Here is an 18,141-nt window from a genome sequence, read left to right as displayed (position 1 = left end):
ATCATTCATGGGTCCCTACAGGGAGCTGAACCAGTGTGGCATCTGTAGAAGAGCACTGCATCCCAGCCCCCCGAGGGAAAGCCAGTTCAAACTCACAGAATGCACCTGCCCAACTCTCTGACCAAGTCCTTGAAGGTCAAGATCCATGTCCTCTGGGCAGCCTCTTGACAGCCTGGCCATTTTCCTCCTTCTGTCCCCAAGGCCAGGCCTGCCTGTCACCTACCCCTAACCCTGCCTCAATCCAGCAGGTCTCAGTTTTGCCTCACTGGGTCTTACTTCCTCTCCAACCAGCAAGATGCAGCTCCCTGGAGCACAGACACCCTCCATCTGGTTAACTCCAGGACAGGACGGTCTCAGGCCTCCAAATCAGCTCAGCATGACCTGGCGAAGGCCTGGCCGGGGTCTAGAGCCGCAGCACTCTGCGGCCTGAATGGTCACGGCCGAGCAGGTGTGAGGCAGGCCTCTCATGGGGCCGCAGGGCCCTGGCCCACCACTGGTGACCGCTTTCCTGGCGGTCCTGGCTCGGAGGAGGAAAGGCTGGATGGACAGATGGGAGGCAACAAGAAGCGGGAGGAGCCGGGCGGGGCAGAGCAGTAAGAAGCTAAAATAAAGGCAGGCAGTCGAGGCTGCCTTTAGCCATAGGCTGTGCAGAGTGGCTGGCAGGAGTCCAGATGCAGAAGCCCTGTGGCTTTCTGCCGAGCCAGGGCAAGGGGAGGATGGCGGCCAGAGGTGGGTTTTGCCTTTCCTGCGTGGTGGTTCTTAACCACGGGTGACACCCTCACCCCCCAAAATGTGTGAAGGTGCTTTCACAACATGGGGGTGAGGGGCCCTAGAAGAACTGAGTGGGCAGGGACTGAGACATTAAATGCCCTGGGCCCAACGCCAGGAGTGCCCCCCACTGAGAAACACCCACAGAAGGGGGGCTGTCCTGAGTCTGAGGGGTCCCAGGCTGGGCCGAGGGGGTGGCGAGGCAGCGCCCCTGGGGGGCTGTGGTGGTGGGCTTGCTGTCGAACAAAGTGCTTCTGACCGAGGCAGGGAAACACGTGTTGGGGCAGGGTGCTGGACCTAAGGAGCTCCCTCCCAGCTCTGAGAATCAAAAGCCCCTAATTCAATTTGTAGAGCGTGGCCAATGCCCGACTTTGTGGCAGCACCTCCATGGTGGGACCCAGGTCGCCTGTCGCATGCTCTGGGCTGTGGGCGCCTTGGTCAGGCTGGGTCGTGAATGAGAGCCTAGCTCTGACTACAAACATACCCCGCCGAGCCTGTCATCAGTGGGACGTGCGGAGGGAAAGCAGACGGCATGGCAGGCCCTGCTGTTCCAGGGTCAGCACGCAGAGAGAGTGGGCCCAGCTCAGCGAGGGAACTGCAGGGCTGGCTGGTCCTGAGCACGGGCTCCTTCGCAGGCTGGTGCCGGGCAGACCAGCCACTTCCTCAGTGTCCGATGGCCTCCGCCCCGGCGTTCCCACCTTTGACCCCGGGCTTCTCCTGACCCCGCCTTTGTGCTGATAGCCCAGCCTCACTCAGCTCCTGCCTGCCCGGCCTGGGCTGGCTCCGTCCCCACCTGAGGGTGGGAGCACCAGCTCTGTGATGTTCCTGAGCCCCTTGTGGGCCCTGCGTATCTCCAGGTTTGCCCAGGGCCCTGCTCAGGAGAAAGGGGAGGCCCTGAGTTCGGGACAGTTAATGTTCAGCCCAAAGTCTAGAACCTCAAAGAAGAAATAGCCCTCCACCGAAGGGATAACACAGCCAGGCTGGGTAAGACTGGCACTTTCAACCTCTGCTGGGATGGGGGAGAGACAGTGCTCACCCCACCAGGGTTTAAAAAACAGAGAATATCCTCCTGGCTGCTCAGAGGCCCCCACCCCAGGTCTTCCACCGGAGGGGCACTGCCCAGTGCCCACCTGGCAGCCCCCCGCCCGCCCCTGGAGGTACACGCCCACTCACCTGTGCGACAGAGTGGGTTTCATGGAGCTCATGGAGTTGAGGGGGGGCTGCATGGGGAGTTTCCCGGGGGGGTCGCTCTGGCGGCTCTTCTGATGCCGAAGGAGCAGGAGACGGCCGAGCTCCTCACACCAGGAGGACAGCAGGGCTGCAAGGAAGGACAGGACGGTCAGGGCGCCCCGTGGCCACCTCCCCCGGCTACACCCGCTGCCACCTCGCCCTCCCAGACTGGCCGCGCCCTTATAGTGGGACTGACACCCCAAAGGAGGGCTGATGTCAACGGCCCTCACTCTGATGAGGACAGGCCAGAGGCGGCACAGTCGAGAGCATGGACACGATGGAGGGGACATCCGAGATGGTGCCAAGGAGAGGCCACTGGAGTGGGAGGGAGGGAGCCCAGCACAGACCCTGTGTTGGGCAAGCTTAGGAAGTGCTGGCCTCCCCCAGACTTCTCAGCGAAGCCTGCGGACACTCAGCTCAACATGGCCTCTCTTCGTGGATAGGGTAGGAGGGACAAAAGTCACCCGGAATCCAGAGCCTTTCTAGAGCCTCCTGATGATCCCAAGAGTGCCCACAGGCTTCTCCCTGAAAGTCCTCCCCGCAAAAGTGCCCACGCCTTCCAGTGCAGACCCGCGGCTGGTCCCTGTGCTGTTGGGCACCCACGCTTAGGAGGACTAAGGATTTGCAGGGCAGAGGGTAGCCCGGGGGTGGGGTGGGGGCCTAAGCGAGAGTGGGCCGGGGGCACGGAAGGCAGAAGCCCAGGAGGACCCTCCACATCCGGGCTTTGAGCCCTTAAACACCAAGAGAAAGCAGCTGAAGCTAACGGGGTGCCGGGGAATCACACTTCACTGTCCTAATGCGGCCACCAGGGGCCAAAAGCAGCCTCCAGGTCAGTTTGTCTAGCCAGTCTGTCCAACGAGCTTGAAAGAGTTGGGAAGGCTGGCCTGCCACCACCTTGCTGTGTGGACCAGTGGAGCTCAGAGACCCTCTCTGGGCCTCCCTCAGTTTGCTTGCAGGGGAAGAGGAATAATGAGCCCTGCCCTGCCCCATGCTCTTCCCATGCTACAGATAAGCAGACTGAGCTCAGGCGGGGGAAGTCATTCGCTCACAGTAACCACAGCTAGAACGGCGGACACACAGGAGGCGCCCCTGCCCCATCCCCACTGGTGAAGCCCAAGCCTGGACCAAAATGTGGCAGAGCAGATGAAACCCTTCAGAAGGCAAAGACCAAGTGGCCATGGGCTCCAACCCTACCAGCGAGGAAGCCCTCCGGCCTCGTCTGAACCTCCCCCCTTTACCACATTCGGATGGCACTGGGGAAGATGCCTTGCCCCACAAAGCCCTGTGGTGGCTGCCCAGGGCTGTCATGTCAAACCACCCAGATCCTGGACTGGGTGCCCCATCAGCTTGCGGACCCGGGAGGCAGGGCTGGGACCCTCTGCAGCCCTGTCTGCCCCTGCCCATGGCCCACATCAGCTCTGTCAGTCGTGCGGAGCGGTGGGTTCTTTCCTGCCCCTCACCGGGTGGGCAGGGGCCAAGAGGCAGCTGTTAGGACCAGCGGGAGAGCCCTGTGTCCGCAGTGCAGCTGGAAGCTGCCTGCCAAGGTGGCATACCTGTTCCCGGGGAAGCACAGGTGCTGCCGGGCAAGGGAAGGGCAGGGGTTCTCGCAGGGAACGGGGCAGGGTGGGGAGGGGCCCTCCAGGGTTGCCGGGTTCGTCTGCTCTGCTTGTGCGGTGCCCAAAGACACCCAATCAAGGAGGCCAGCACGGGCTAAACACCAGCCTGTGCCCCCGGCCAGGAGAGCACCTGTTTCTGTCTCTGGGGCGGGAGGGGGGGTGCCAATGGGGGAGTTAGGTCTCTCTGTGAGGCTCATCTTGCCACCACCTGCACAGGGAGGAGGGTGCCAGAGAGGCCCCTACCCCGGCGTGTGTCTGCCCAGAACTGTGGCCAAACGCCCCTGAAGCGGGCATCCAGCACACATCTGTCGCAGCTGGAGGGGGAGGCGGTCTATTCAGAGAGGTTGGAACAAACAGAAATGAATTTCCAGATTGCTCCATTCTTCTCCCAAACCCCTAGTTACCGTTTCTTGGTGGTGGTGGTGGGGGGGGCGCGGCACTGGGCATCTGGAAACTCATTTGCATGCCAAGCACGAGGCCTGATGGATCTCGGCGACAGAGGGACTGCTCGGCTGCCAGCACAAAGGACGGCCACAGATGGTGCCGCCCGCTGCCCGTGGCCGCCCCTCCCAGCCCACACTCCCCCCGGGGGCCACCTCGCCGGCCGGGAGCTTTCCTCCAATGTCACGGGCCACCCCCCGGCCTGGTCAAGGACAGCCCGCGCCGGCCTATTGCTAGTGGAGTGGTTTCCCATAAAGGGAATGAAAGGAAGCTGGTGGCCTCGCAGGGCCTGGCTACGAAGAGTCTGGGACGCTGGGAGCAGATGTGACGTGTGTATTGGCCCGTCACGACGTACCACAGATGCCAGGACAACCCCGGAGGAGGAGGGCAGGGAGCAAGGAAGGCACCCCCAGCGCCCCCCCCCCCCCCCACTCAGCCGGCTAGCACAGACGCACGGGGGCCATGGCACGGACATAGTGCGTGCTCCCTCGTGCTGCAGACCCACACAAGCTGTTCTGACGCAGGTGGGAGTGTGCAGCCAAGGAGGGAGTCTGGGCACTGTCCGAGAGCCAGGAAGCCTGACAGACAGAGGCGGGTCGGGGGCCACACAAGGACAGACAGACGGGCCAGCAGGGTGGGTGTCTGGGTGCGCGCTGCATCGTGCCTGCATCTGGGCTGAGTGGAGCACGCGTGCTCTGATGGGGCCGGCCCTGCCTGCGGGTCCATCGGGTCCTGTGGGTCTGTACTCTGGGCCCTCTCTGCGGTGGGGAAGGAAAAGGGGCCACTGAGCACAGGCTCTGGGGCTCGGGAGGGATGCCAGGCATGAAGAGTCCCTGGATGGGGTGGGAGGGATGGGAAGGCACGGTGCGGCGTGCACGAGGATGCCCGCGCTGGGCGGAGTTTCAGGAAGAGATACCAGCCATCTCAAGGGGCTAAGGCAGGGGCAGGAGTGGCCCTCCTGCTGCTTGGACAGCCACCACGGCCAGCCCTGCATCTGGTCCTGGGAGTACCACTAACCCTGACAGTCTGGGTCCCAGCACTGAGAGCTGCGCAACCTTGGGTGAATTACACAGGCTCTCTGGGCCTCAGTTTCTGTATCTGTTAAACAGGCAATTAATAACGCTAATGCTCCTTAGATCGGTTGTGACACTGGAATGACACTAACACCTACACGGTGCTGAGAACAGTATCTGATGTAATAAGCATGGAGGGTGGGAAAGCACTGTGCGCACTCTCTGGACAGCAGGTGAGGGTCTGCGAATGCTCCCTGTTCCCACCGGCAGGAAAGCACCTTGTGAACAGCAGGAAGCCAGCCCTGCCCCCTCCAGGAGGTGTCAGGGCAGCCCCAATAGGCATCAGTGCCTATGCCACCCCAGGAGAGGGCAGGGGAGGGGACAATGGTAGGCAGGCCACGGGGAGTGGGGGCTACGTGTCCTGGCTCTGTAGTCCCACAGGTGAAGGGGCTTGGATCCCGTCCTGCCGCTCTCTGGCTGGGGGATTTCACACAGGCTTGGAGACCCAGTTTCCCCATCTGTGAAATGGGCTTAACAGGAGCTGCCTGCCTCGGGGAGTGGACGTGAGCTATAAATTAGCATTGTCAGTCAACTGCAAGGGTATCCAAGCAGAAGCCAGAACGGGAGGGAGGGTGGGCACAGGAATGAAGGAACCCTGTAACCCACAGTAGCCCCAGAAAAGCAGCCTGTCAATCCCACGCCCTTCACATAGGCCTGGGAGAGCTGATGAGGCACTGGTTTTGGAACCAATCCATGAGACCTGATCTCAGCTCAGTCTCCACCACCGTGTGGCACCTTGAGCAAATTGCCCACCCTTCCTGTGCCTTGGTTTTCTCATCTCTAAGATGGGGTGGTGGTAATTCTACTCCCCACCTGGTAGGATAGTTGTAAGGATGAGCTGAGTTACCATCACATAGTGCGGGGACCGCACTACTTGGGGCTATTCACGTGTTTGCTACAGTGACGATTAGTATTACTGACCTTGGTCAGTAGAGAAGTGACCACCAGGATGGAACTTTGGTGTCTCTGGCCACTTGGGACCGTACAACAGAGACAAATGACCTGGGGAGATGTGCAGCTCTAGAAGTCCCCGGGGCCGGGCTGGGTGCACGGCGTCGGTAAGTCCCAAGCCCCAGAGCAGATGACTAGGCCTGTCTGCCCATTTGGCTGTGGGCTCTGCCAAGTGGCCCCTTCCTCCTGCCCCCTTCCCAAGCCACTGAAGTGGGTACTGACGGGAAAAGTGAGGACAATATCATGTGCCCTGCTTTGCCTGAGACACAGAAGGCAAAAATCAATTCCCCCTTTAGAGGCAGTTATGCCTTCACTTCAGCCAGTGGAAAAGTATTCTGGAAGAGAGGTATTCTGGCTTCCTGTCCGAGAGCCAGGAAGCCTGCCAGACAGAGGCGGGTCGGGGGCCACACAAGGACAGACAGACCTGTCTGGAAGAGAGGTATTCTGGCTTCCCTAGGATCCACCATGGGACTCCTGGCCCAACAAGCAGCCATCTTCAACGAGGGGTTCCTTGGGATCTGAACACCCTTAGGCTGCAGCACCTCACCTGGCTCTGTCTTGGGCCATGGTCTTTAGCAGCCAAGTTCCAGATGGCCACATCACAGGGGAAGCAGCAGCCCTGAGGGTCAGTGGATCCCGGCTGGGAGAAGACATGACGGTTGACCACTGCCTGCATTGTCTCTGTAGCTTACCCAGGAAGCCACAGGGACACCAGGATTCCCACTGCAGACCCGCCTCGGACTTCAACAACTAGGGTCATTTGCCAACAGCACGTGTTTTACAGTCGATGCCACGTCGTGGTGTGATTCGTGGCATGACTTCCTTCCTAGTGGTACATTAAACGGTGTGTATGACCATGGGGGGCGTCCTCTATGAATGAGATACAGTAGATGTGTCTAGGGACCCCGGCGCCAGAAGATGCCATGGCTAAGGTGGCACGAACTCTTGCGGAAGAGAAATGGAAATGAGCTCCAGGTCCGAGCATCAGGAGGGCACAGGATTCAGGTCTGAAGGAGGGCAGGGAGGGAGAGTTGCAGACATTTGCTCCCCAAGATCTTCCTGGCCACTCCCCCTGCAGACAATAGCCACCACAGTATGCTCGAGGGACAAGCAAAAGGAACCAGATGTCAAAGTCAGGGCAGGTCTGGAGTGGCGTTCTAGAGCGTCTCAGTCCTGGCTTGTCCCTGATGTGTCCTCCCTGGGGAGAGTGACAGGCCCTGCACTTGTCTCTGTACCCGCAGCTCCTGGCAGAGGGGACACCCAGGATGGGCTGACTAGATGGACCAGTGGGACGGGCTGGTCTTACAAGGGGAGTGGCGGGGGTAGGGAGAAGAGGCTGCACGGCAAGATTTGGAATCACCCAGTTCCAGGTAGGGAGGGTAGAGCTGTACTCTCCAGGCAGGGCTAGCCGCCAGCAGACAATGGGCCGGTGGGGGTGGAGGAGAGGCGGAGAGGCAGAGAGGCTGGGGGTCTGGGAGTTGGAGCATCAAAGGGGTAAGCAAGCTCACCCGGGCACAGGAGAAAGGCTGCCCCTTGCCAGGCTGGACTCCAGCTTGAAAAGGAGCCAGGAACCAGAGGCAGCCAAGTGGCCACAGGAAACAAGGCGTTCCTTCTTTATGGGGGTGAGCCGGGGATGTTCAGACAGCGAGAAGCCTGGTCTGCTCATTCTGGGGAAGGTCTGGGGATAGGGAAGGGATGGGAGCGGCCTGGGGGGCATAAGGGGGAGGGCACAGAGACCTGGATGTGAGGGCCCTGCTGGAGAATTATCAAATGCACTGCAGCCTGGGGAAGCTACATGCGAAATGAAACAAAGGCGTATTAAGTATCAAAGAGCATCTTAGTGGCTAAAAGGCTGCTGGAGAACAGAGGAACTCTGTGAGTGTGTGTGTGTGTGTGTGTGTGTGTGTGTGAGAGAGAGAGAGAGAGAGAGAGAGAGAGGGAGGAAGAAAGGGAAGGAGGGAGAAAGGAGGGGCTTCTGAGACCCGGGGATGGGGCAGGACTCAGGTGTGCCCTGAGGAAGGGGGTGAGGAAAGAGCCTTGCAGGCTGAGGCACAAAGAACCCTTGGGAGAATGACGGTGGAGTCCACTGCTCAGTGAGAAGTATGAAGGACCCATTTTCACACGTTTCCGTGCTCTCGGCTCTCTAAATGCACGCAGGACCCTCGAAGTGGCAGGAGCACACCCCACTTCCCAGCGGGGAGCTCTGGCATGGGCCCCTGGGGGGCCTTGCCTGGCGAGTCAGGAGGAAGTACCGGCCTCCATGTGGGTCTCCTCCTGACCCCCAGCCCATGTCTGAGCTCCTCCTGTCCCCTTATGCTCCCCGAAGCCCCAGGAGCACCTCAAGCCACCTCAGGAGGACGCCCCCCTCCCCCACCCCACGTGGGGGCCACTGCAGCCTGATCATCTCTGCAGCATGTCCCCTTTGATTCCTGCCTGTTCCAATCACCTTCTGCAGCCTTGTCCCTTCTCCTCTGAATTATGAAAAGCCCGGCCCCTCATTTATCTCTGTCTCCAAAACTGCCTCCCGCCAACCCACACTCTGCAAGGTGGCCAGAGGAATTTTTCCATAAATGTATTCTGATCACCTCTTTTCCAATCTGTGTCTCCGGAGGCCGCACACAGCCTGGTAGATGGTAGGTGCTCAATGGATGCAGAAATGAGTGAGAGAGCCGGGCTACCCCAGGGGAAAGGTGCGCCGTTGTCCCGCGAGAGCATGAGCCCCATGGGCCATGGACGGGATCGGAGGGGTTCGCTTCTGCAACCCCAGCACCCAGCACGGCCCTTGGCACAGGCGACGCACCGACCCGACCGATGGACTGAAACGAATCACAGCTGGAGAACCTAATACACGGAAGATGGGAGGGCTGGACAGACAGCGCTCGCTGCACCCAAGAGCCAGACAATCAGGGTAAATCTGCGACAGGCTCCTTGTGGCTTTTAAACTTGCCAGCAGCCCCCCATTCCTCGAGGGCAGAGGCCTGGCCTCAGCAGCTATCAGCCCAGCATGGAATCCTATCATGATGTGTCCAGAGGTGGGCGCTGTCATCCAAAACCATCTGTCTGAGTAACTGACACCTGTTTTGTGACATGCATACTCGCTGGTGGGCCGTGCCAAAACGGGGAAGGAAAGGTAAGCAGATTATAGGAACTACATCAGCTCCTATACTTTGGGAGGCTGGCTGCAGCCCTGGGTTTTCCGGGCTCATGGTGTGACACTGGCCTTCACGTTGATGGTGTCCACCCGACAGGGGCAGGCCAAGGGCTCCCTGGCGATGCTGTTCCTGTCTCCAGACCCAGGCCATGCCCTCCCAGTCTCTGACCTTCCTCTTTCATCTCCCAACCATTGGCCCCTGGGACCGCTGCCTGGGGAAGAGACACTCTCCAGAGCCGAGAAGAAGAGTAGTGAGGGGCTGGGAGGGGACGGCGAAGGGGGAGGAGCCACGGAGTCTGACATGACTCGGGTGTGGACTGGTCTCTCCGTGTCATCTGTAAAGTGGGAAGACAATAAGAGGAACCTCTGTCCAGAGGCCCGAGATGAAAGAAGGACCCAAGCTTTAAATCACATGGAAGAAATGGCAAGTCCTGTGCCAGAGTCTCAGCTGGAAATGCAGAAGCGGTAAAATACTGACTACCTCCTGCCTCCAAAAGGCAGAGGGGCTGAGCACACACACTGGGGCCAGGCAGCTTGGGTTCAAATCCCAGCTCAGCCACTTGGTGGCTGTGTGACCTGGGGAAAGTTACTTAACCTCTCTGTGCTCTGGTTTTCCCTTTGGTAAAATGGGGAGAATAAACATTACATACCTCCTAAAGTGTCAGGATTAAACCAGCTAATGCACATAACATGGTAGTACAATTTTTGGCATCCAGGAAGGACTATGTACAAATAAACTGTTCTGGTTTTCTTACCAGGCACATGCTCCTTTTAGAGTTAAGAGGCTTCTCGGTCTCCCCTTCTACATGCTGTTGCTCAAATAAAATACAATTCCTTTCACTCATCTCCAAGAGGATCACAAAAATGTGTCTACGCCTTCGGCCCAGCCCTGCATCACATTCTTCACGCTCGGTGCTCCCTGGGCAGGCAGCTTCACTCCCCAGCTCTCAGCTGGGCCCACACCCTCCGTTTTCCCTGCCAGACTCTCTGAACCAGGCAGAGGGCAGGCCCCCACGTAGCTGAGCCCCAGAAGCTGCTCACTTCTGACCCAGCTCTTGCGCCACATAGGGCAGGTGGCCAGTCTGGGCAGACCCCTTCCTCAGGAATGCCTGGGAGCGGGGGGGGGGGGGGGGGGGGGGCCCCCCCCCCCCCCAGCGCGGGGGGGGGGGGGGGGGGGGGGGGGGGTGGCCTCTGCAGCCCTCCTGTTCAACTGGGCCAATAGAGCGGCTGACAAAGAGCCTCTCCTCTGGCCCCAAACAAGGTTGTGGGTCAGCTGCGAGGCCTGGGCAGACCCTCGACCCCTCCTCAGTCCCCATCCCTCTGCGTGTCTAGCAGGAGGTGGGATGAGGGACAGAAGCCAAGGTCAGCATTCCTGCTCTGACCCATGACCCCTGAAACAGAGCTATCCACGGGATTGTTCCTCTGCCTGTCCTCCTCAGTGGGCCCACCTCTGCTGGGTCCCCTGGAAATGGAAAAAGGGGGCCCCTCCCTGTCAGTTGTCTTGGGTCATCTCCTCCCAGAAAACAGTACAGGATGCATATGACCACAAAGGGGCAGAGCCAGGGTCAGCGGCTGCTGGGTCTCAGGAGACCGGGTGTCAGCCCTAATGTGGCCATGGACCCAGTGGGTCAGCCGGGGGCCCCATGTGCATGCCTGTGAAATGGGGTGATTTCACCCTGGCGGGGACAGGGAGAGCCTGATGGGATCATGAGGGTGCAGAGACAGCCCTTGACTTTTCTCACCTGCCTGGTGCCCTCTGCCCCGCCGAGCCTCACAAACCCCCAGAGGGGCCTGGCCAAGGATGAGGCTGGCTGTGTTTTACGAAGCAGAAATGGGAAGCCCAAGAGGAGGTGATTCAACCACACTCACGCTACAGGACAGTGACCCCGCTGCTAGTTCAGCATGGCTTCCTTCTCATCCCCCCGAGTCTGTGATGTCACAGATCTGAGAACAGGCACAGCCCTAGAGGCTGCTCTGTACCTCCTGCCCACCTCCCGCCCCATGATTCAGCACCATCCCAGCTTCTTGTCCCGGGCCTGCCACCAACTTCCTGTGTGATCTCAGGCAACTTCCTCCTGTCTCTGGGCCCTAAGTGAGCGGGGGTAGGTGTCGCGCTCTCTGGAGAATGCAGCTCCGTGAATCAACCCTGGTCTCATAATGGGGTCATGGCTCTCAGGGCTGAGGCCAGCCTCCGGCCTTCTCAATCCTGTAGGGGCTATGGGAGGGGCTGCCTGTCCTCTTGTCTGGTCTGGACACGTCCATCCCCCCCTCCCCGGGTGACAGATGGAAAGGGCTCCAGAGATCTCACCTTGCCCAGGTACCCCATTTAATAAAGCCAGGAGCCCAGAGTGGGGAGCGGATGAGCTGAGGTTTGAGGACCAGCACATGCAGGACCCGGGGCACAGGGGGGCCGGGGAGGGGGCCGCTACGGTCTCTGCTGCTGGGGCTGCTGAGGGGCTAAGACTTCCTGCCGGTTCCAGAAAACATTGCTCCTGGGGGGTTGTAGGCTGGACTTCGGTGGCCCTGACAGCTGACCTGTGGACCGTGAAACAAGAGATGTTTTCCTGGGGGGGAAATCTTACTCTCCTGCCAAACAGCCGTACCACTGTACCGGCGGAAGCAGGAGCACACCGAGGGCAGTGTGCGGGATCATTCCATGCTGCTCCCTGCTCTGTCATCTCATCGCTGGGTGGCCAAGAAAGTCAAAACAAGGAGGAGTCATCTGCGGGCCCTCCGGCTGCCAGTGACCCCGCCCCCTCCATGTGCGCCTGTGCACACGCCCGGGCCCCACGTGCAGGGAGGACCGAGCGGGCTGGGGGTACGGCTGGCCCCGGGTGTGCATAGAGCCTTACGGCCTGCCCTGCCCGGCCCTACCTCCGTCCTTGTGCTCCTCATTCCGTCCCTTCAGGTCCTTGGCCGGCCAGAGAGGGCCTCTGGGCTGTGCCCTTCCTCCCAGAACACTCCTCACATGCTCCCACCCCCCTCCCCAAGGGCTGCCTGGGTTGGCAGGAGCTGGGAGTCTCAAGGCATGTGAGCTCACCCTGGGAACTGAACTCCAGGGGACCTCAGAACCAGAGCTGGCAGGAATGATTCCCAGACCGGTTCGGCCGTCCTTCATCCTGCCCGGCAGGATCGTCAGACCCGGGAGGAGATGCCCGACAGGTTGAGCCTGTCTGTGGGCTTTAAGAAAATCCCAGCCTGGAAAATTCCCTGCCTATCTCACACCACCATCTGGAGCCTTCCAGGATAACCCATTTAATTGTAAAGACACCCCAAAACCAGCTCAAGGGGCTCTTTACATCAGAAAGAGATTGCCCCCTTTTCCTTAGTGGTGCTTCCTCAGTCCTGCCAGCCCGAGGGGTGGGCCTGGCCAGAGGGCGCGGGCCAAAGTGCTGCTCGCTGAGGCTTGCTGGCAGCAAGCCGTCACTGTGTCCCGTGCCCCTCGCTCTGCCCCCTGGACCGCATGAACTCCCCAGGCGTGGGGCAGTCACAGCCCCCATCTTAGTGACGAAGGGCAGGCACAGAGAAGCTAGGGATCCTGGCTCAAGGCACACCAAGCTTGTGGCAGGCTGGGACCAAGGCAGGACTTTCTCCTCTTACCCCAGGGATACTGGCTGGTAGTAGAGTAAGGGTGGGGATCTAGACCACCTCAGCTGAAAATTACAGAGCATTAACAGCAAAGCAAGCATGCTGGGAAGGGGAGAAGGGCCCTGAGTCGTCCCCACAACAGACTGAAGCCAGGTGGCCTCTGTGCATCTGCGCCTCCACCCCCATATTCTGGGAGGACATGGGTTCCAACAGGACAGATCCCTTTGGCTACCCAAGGTTTGACCAGAATAGCCATTGGGAGGAGGGTCCTGAGAGTCGAGAGTCTTCGAAGTTCCATCTTGCTCCAAGGCAGCACCCAAACAAGGCAGAGGAGAGCCCAGAGGCCTAAGACAGCGAGGGGATGACGCCCCTAGTGGGTCTGCAAGACCAGACCCGGGCCCCACAGGCACAGAGCGTGCCCCCGGGAGCCCTCATTCCAGCAGGAGCTACCTGGAGAGCCTGTTTCTATCCTGTACATATAGTTTCCCCTGGGGCCTGAACACCACTGCCCATTGCTCACTCTAAGGGAGCTAGAGGGGTGGGGCGGGGGTGGTGACAGGAATCAGTTTCTTCCCTGAGTAGTTGGCTTTCCTGAGGCTTCCCAGCTCAGTGCTTGGCAGTTGGTCTGGGTCCTCCTGCTCCCAGCCTAAGGAGAGGTCGGAGTGAAGCCAGGCCCTTCCCAGGCTCAACCAAAAGCCGAATCTAAACACTATGAGTGTCCACCTTCAAGGAAGGCAAGATGGCCGTGAGTCAGTGCTGAGAGGCCTGGCTGTACACCCCCACTATTAGTTCTGGTTCCCAAGGCCACACCCAGGCTGTTGATCCTCATGGGACTGGGAGCCAGCAACAAACACCAGGACCCTCAGATGAAGATTCCCTTTCACCCAGCCTGGGCTCACAAAGCCACAGTAGACCAGCCTGGGATCCTGGGACCAGGCCTTGGGGAGGTGCTGATCCCAGGGCACCTCTGTTTCTATTAAGGAACCACCTGGAAAACTCCCCAGCCCTAGAGTGACTGAGGGTGTGTGTGCCATGGTGACAAGAGAGAGATCTGGGGCGGGGGGCACTTTGCCTGGTCCATGCACTTGACTACTGAGAATTGGCTTTAGGTCACTCATTGCTCTTTGAGAGAGCGAGTTCAGGACCAACCTGCTGACCAGACCCCCAGCTCTTCTGCCTTGAATCACGTGGGCCACCACCAACCCTCCTCTGCTTCCCTTGCCCGAGGGACCTCATCATCGTGCAAGAATCTCAGGTGCACAGCATAAGAGAGGCAGACCATGCCTCCATCCTCCCCAGCTTGGGCTCGTGAAGGGGAGACTGAGCTGTGCGAAAAGCTTGAGCCACAAGGCAGGTGGCTCAGAGGTAGACACAGGTTCTTGTTCCAACTGCAGTCACTCGGCAAATCAGGCAGGTGTTTTAGCTCAGGGGCAGGTGACCTGGCCCCACGCTGTGGGAGATGACAACCTTCCAGTGGGTTCTCTATCCAAAACCATGTTGCAGGATTTTTTTTTTCTCTTATCCGTGTATCCAGCAAGAGCAGCCCATCACCCACACATTTCACATTCCTGTCTTGGCTTCCTGATTGATCACTCCTTTTCTAGGAAACCCTGTGTATGTGGATGTTTGAGGGAACCCTGGAAACCACCGGTACCTGGCTGTCACCACCTCTCCAGGTGCCTAGCAGGGGGTGGTCGTGGGTAACCTGGCTGCCTGAAACACCAAACTGGTTCCACTGGGCTTCCCTAGACTGCTGGGGCCCCTGGTGCATTCTGGCGACTCTCTGTCATACTGTCTACCTGTTTTGGTTATGGAGAGGTGGACACCAACTCAAAGAAAATATGACTTAGAGACTGAATTTCTAGAACACTGGGGAGGGGGGTGGGCAGGAAACGGGAGAGGAGTTTTCTCTTTGCAGAAACTCCTTTATGAGATGAAATGATTCTCTGTGAGGTTTCTTTAAATATCCAGCTGCCTTGTTGCAATGAAAATAATCATTTATAAGAATTCCATTTACATATAGTGCTTCCTGGCTGCACCTGTTTCTCAGAGTGTAACACACCTGGGGGATGTCTGGGTGAATCGGTGTCCTGGATGCTGAGGTCCCAGGGCAGGACTGAACCACCAGGTCTCCAGGCCGGGGGTTCCCAATTTTGCCTGGTACATGAGAATCATCTGGAAGGCCTCACCCTCCGTGGGGTGTCTGATTCAGTGGGGGTGGGATGGAGCCCACAAATTTGCATTTCTAGCCAGTTCTCAGGTGATGCTGATGCCACTAGTCCGAGAACCCCACTTTGTGAACCACTGCTCTAGCCCGAGGGGCAAGCTCAGTGGCCATTTGCTGCATGAACGGAGAAAGAAGGAATAATTCTTCCCTTTCCCTCTCTGGGTTCAGAACGCGCACAGGCTCTCAGGCCAAGGGGAACTGTGTGCTTGGCACATGGTCTCCCACACTGGTGCTGACTTCCTCAGTTGTTACGTTCAAGGCGCTGGAGGTTTGACCCTGGACTCTCTCCCTGGCCTTGGTACAGGCGAAAGAACACTGGGCAGGGAGTCCAAAGTGGGTGAGTCCCGGTTTTCTCTACTAGCTGTGGGCCTACGCAGGCCCACAGCTAGTAGGCAACGCCCTGGCAGATCTATGCATCTCCTTCTTCCTGCCCGCCAGCCAATCTCTCCTACCTGCTCCGAAGGTGTACTAGGGCGACCCCGGCAGTGGCCCCGTACTGTGGCCAGGCCCTGTTCTGAGCACTTGGCACACGCTGTCTCACGCAAGCCTGGACTCCGTGAGGCGACTACTCCTGTCTCCCCAGAACTTGCTAGTACATTGGCTGGGCGGCCCTGAGCCCTCTCTGCCTTGGGGTCTGCCTCACAGAGTGGCTGGAAGGACGGAGTTAGGTCCTGCCGGGCCCAGCATGGCTGTGACTCGCAGGAGGCGGCCCCAGGTAGGCGGGCGGGGGGCAGACAGCAGCCTGGGCCGCCTTGGGTCCAGGCCTGGCTCCGTGTCTCTCTTCCGAAGCGGCTGGGGAAGGGAGCCGTCATTAGTTGAGGTCTCTGCAGTGTTTAATCACCACACAGCTCTGCCTCCCAACTCCCCACCCCAGCGCCTGCTCTCTCCCTGCAGGAAACGGCTCTCTGCCTTCTGCCTCTGATGGAAGCCATGAAAAATGAACACAGCACCCAGAGAGAAGGAAACACCGGGGCAGGGAGGGGCGTCGGAGCCAGCTGACCGACTGGTCCTAGCCCGGCAGGCCCCGGCTGGGCAAGCTGGATCCTGAGGAGGCGCTTGAGGGCCTGCTGGTCACACAGCTGACCACCTAGCAGGACCCCGGGGTCTGGATGGCCATCGGCCTGGGGGTCCGGAGCAAATCCAGCTGCCTCTGAGGGAGCTGGAATGCAAAGCCTGGGCCTTCCTAGGATCTCAAGCCCTTGGAGGCTCTGAGGACAGGGATCTACTCTCTGCCTCTGCCCTGAAGAGGGCCAGGCCATGCGGGGACATGCCCTCGTGAAGGTCAACTGCAAGCCAGGCAGAAACTCGACACATCCCTTTGCTCCGTTCGTTTTCCTGACCGTCCTGTGATGTCAGGATCACGACTCCCATTTTCTAGGAGGAAACTGGCACTCAGAGAGGTTAAGGAACCTGCCCAAGGACGATCAGCCAAAACAACTGGCAGAAAGGGACTATTTATTTTTAATTAATGCCATTACCGCTTACTTACATAATACACTAACGCATTCTCTATCTAAAGCTAACATTTCAGACGGACACCCGAAGAGGCCCTGGGGCCCACAACTGCTGGTCTCCAAACCCCTCATTTTTCCACCGCCACTGATGGTGTCAGCTCCACTCCACTTCGCTGCCCTTCCTTCTTTAACTTTTCAGCGTAATTCTGAAGAAGTCACGTGTGCACGTGACTTACGGACAGAAGTCGATAAAGGGCACGTACTGGAAAACACGGTCTCCGCCGACCCCGGGCCTGCTGTCTAGCTCCTCTCAACCAGGGGAATCATGCTCGAGGCTCTGGGGTTTCCTCCCAGAGCTGTTCTGTCATTTACATCCATCACGGCCTTGGCAATGTCTGGCTGGAAGGTTCTCGCCCTGGAAATCCACATGGTTCATCTCCCCCCTCCCCCCCAGTTGTCCTTGCTCGGTGAGGGCTTCCCTGACCTTTCCAGTATACATATTGCAACACCTGCCCTGCTCCCGGCTCCCCCCGTTTCCCTCCCCTGAGTGATCATTCTCCATAGCTCCCTTCTGCTTTTGATCGGATTTATTATCCGATGCCCTACTCCCTGAACCGTAGCAAAAGCTCTCCCTTGGCAAGGGTTTCCACATGCTGCCTTCGCTGCCACATCCTCAGTGCCTAGAACAATGACCCACACGAGGGTAACAACGGGAAGGTAAAAGCTGGCCCCGGCCCCAGTGTGTGTGGGCAGACCCCACCCGACACGAAGGGTGGCATCTTATACACGCTGTTCTCAACCTTCTTTCTAAGAACTTTCTATGTTCTTACGCAGCTCAAAGAGACTGTCACTCTTGGAGGACAGGACAGAGCCCTTTCTACCTCTTGTCTCTCCAAGGATCCAGCCTGGCCTGGGGGCACACAGGAGATGCTCAGAGCACAGAATGACCAGGCTGGAAACTTGACCCTTACCTCACACCACAGACAAAAAAAAAAAAAAAGGCAAAACAACATATTGTCTAGAAGATGGTATGGGAGACTATCTCCATGACCTTGGGATTGAGGAAGATTCTCAAAGAAGACCACAAGCACTAACCATAAGGGAAAGTTGATAAATTTTCTGACATTAAAGCAAAGAACCTCTGCTATCCCCAAATACGCCATTAAGAGAATGAAAGAGCTAGACCAGGGTGGTGGGAGAATCTGGAAGAGACAGAAGACAGCGTGTTGTGAGGCCCGGGTTCAAGGGCTCTGGGGAGTGGGGCTCCCCAAGACTGTCTGCAGTGACCCAGGAGGGCTTCTCAGAAGAGGCGGAAGATGACTCTATCTCACTCCTCCCTCAGCTCTGGCCTCTTCCTCCTCCTTCCAAAAAAACCAGAGACAGACAGAAGAGCCCCAGCCCCCCCTTTTCTGCCTCATGCAGAGATAACCAAGCAAGAAAAAACAAATTAAAGAGCCCAGGAGCCTGGCAGGGCCTCGGGAAGTTTGGTTTGACAGGGCAACAGCATTTAGCAAAGCTCAGATCATCCATCACTGGGGCCCAGTCATTTAGATACTGGGCATTTGATTAAACTAATATGGGCGGCTGGGGCAAGGCATGGCTGGGCGCTTCCTACCCTCGCCTACAAATTAGACCGTCACAC

The 18,141-nt window shown here is 58.6% G+C and overlaps 1 protein-coding gene across 1 annotated transcript in view; it reads right to left on the bottom strand.

The window, feature by feature from the left end:
* The window catches only part of ZMIZ1 (zinc finger MIZ-type containing 1), a 187,560-nt gene that overhangs the window by 33,572 nt on the left and 135,847 nt on the right, over positions 1-18,141 (bottom strand). The window contains exon 6 of the mRNA XM_021700290.2: positions 1,942-2,086. Within this exon, the coding sequence (XP_021555965.1) occupies positions 1,942-2,086 (145 nt within the window). The remainder of the gene's footprint in view (positions 1-1,941; positions 2,087-18,141) is intronic.

Source organism: Neomonachus schauinslandi, chromosome 6 (genome assembly GCF_002201575.2).
Source record: "Neomonachus schauinslandi chromosome 6, ASM220157v2, whole genome shotgun sequence".
Classification (NCBI taxonomy): domain Eukaryota; kingdom Metazoa; phylum Chordata; class Mammalia; order Carnivora; family Phocidae; genus Neomonachus; species Neomonachus schauinslandi.
This window is presented reverse-complemented; position numbering and strand designations above follow the sequence as displayed.